Raw genomic sequence first — 1,679 nt, 5'->3', positions numbered from 1 at the left:
GGCTATAAGTATAAAGACCTATGGTATCTGGACAGCAGAAAGAGCAGGAAGTGCTCCATATGGGCAAACCATTGGCCTCCTTTTCCCTCCTAAAGAGCTGTGACTATAATCAAATATTCATGTTCCTTGTTACCCATCACATTAGCTAGCAAATCACTGAGTTTCTGGACAACAGCTACCCAAAGGTTCTCCCCACAGCTTAAACAGAGGGGTTAAGACTTGCAAAGGGTTGTATAAAAAATTATGATAGACTTGCTGGAATACAGATATTATATTCTATATTGCATAAATAGATAGCTAGAATAGCAAGCCAGACGTGTGTTCCACCACCTGTGGACACTGTCCCAGCCCAGCCCCACTGACCTGAGTGCTCTGTCCAAAGTGAGGCCTGAGAAGTCGAAGAAACTGAGGTACTCCCCAGCAACCAGCCTGCTGAACTCATTGCTGCCAAGAAAGTAGAATGGGATGTCTGTTAGAGGCGGGCCCCAAGTCCCAGGACATCAGGTACTGGGGAAATGGGCCCCAGAGTATCCTTAGCCACACCCAGATCTACCCAGACCCTGGGTTGCCTCCCTCTGGTCCCTCAGCTCAGAGAGATCAACCTTGGTCTGTGGCATCAGGAGATGATGTCTCAGCCAGCTCAGGAAGAGCCTGTTCAAAGAAGGGAGCAGGGTGGAGTGATGTAAGTGTTTCTAGCTGAGATGACATAATGTAAATCAAGCCACTGGGAGGGCGGCAGAGGTGAGGCAGGGGCCCAGCCTCAGATCATGGTAAGGATCAAGGCATGGCTGCAGAATTTAAAACTAACACCAAACCTGCACGGTGGAGACCCACAGAGAATGGGTCCAGAAAAAGGGGGCTAAGATGAGAACATTTAGGATTCTCAGGTCACCAGGAAGGAAATGACTGAGAAGGTGATGTCAGGATGAGGACAGAGCTGGCTGAGTCCCTGCGAGGGTAACCTTGTAAGAGACAGCTTGGCGACTCAAGATCCAGAAGCAGGGAGTTTGCCACTGTACCTGTCGCTTCAGCACTGTGAGGTAGAAGGACCAGGAGCTTGAGATCAGCCCGCCTACATGAGACCCTGTCTCATGAGTAAGTAAAAGTTTTAGCCATATCGATGGGCTGAGGATGTAGCTCAGAGTGCTTGCCTACCATGCACAAAGTCCTGGATTCAATCTCCGGCAGTGTCTGGAGGAGTTCAAGGTCATATTGAACTTGAGGCCAGGCTGGGTTGAAGCGATGACTCAGTGGTTAAGAGCACTCACTGCTCTCCCAGAGGCTTGAGTTTGGTTCCTAGCCCCCCAGGTCAGGTGTCTCACAACTGCCTGCAATCCAACTACAGTGGCTCTCGTGTCGCCCTCTTCTGGCTTCCTTGGGCATCTGTACATACATGGTATACAATCGCACAACACACACATCCATACACAGAAATATAAATATTTTCTTCTAATGTGCAAGCCCAGGGCAGAGCTCTGAAAGCGTCCCGATTAAGGATCTGGACCAAGGAAAGAGCTAGAGAAGAGAACCTTGCAACAGCAGAGGGCAGGTCGGTGCCCTCCTGGAGGCCAGGGGAGAATGTGTTTCATGAAGCTTAAAAAAAATAAAATGAGGGGCTGGTGAGATGGCTCAGTGGGTAAGAGCACCGATTGCTCTTCTGAAGGTCATGAGTTCAAATC

General features: G+C 49.5%; 1 protein-coding gene across 1 annotated transcript in view; it reads right to left on the bottom strand.

Annotated features, from left to right (window-relative positions):
• The window catches only part of Psd2 (pleckstrin and Sec7 domain containing 2), a 53,806-nt gene that overhangs the window by 31,735 nt on the left and 20,392 nt on the right, over window positions 1-1,679 (bottom strand). Inside the window, exon 5 of the mRNA XM_031365382.1 lies at window positions 364-444. Within this exon, the coding sequence (XP_031221242.1) occupies window positions 364-444 (81 nt within the window). The remainder of the gene's footprint in view (window positions 1-363; window positions 445-1,679) is intronic.

The sequence above is a fragment of the Mastomys coucha genome, unplaced genomic scaffold, assembly GCF_008632895.1.
Source record: "Mastomys coucha isolate ucsf_1 unplaced genomic scaffold, UCSF_Mcou_1 pScaffold13, whole genome shotgun sequence".
Lineage (NCBI taxonomy): Eukaryota > Metazoa > Chordata > Mammalia > Rodentia > Muridae > Mastomys > Mastomys coucha.
The sequence above is the reverse complement of the archived record's forward strand: the minus strand, read 5'-3'. Positions and strand labels throughout refer to the sequence as shown.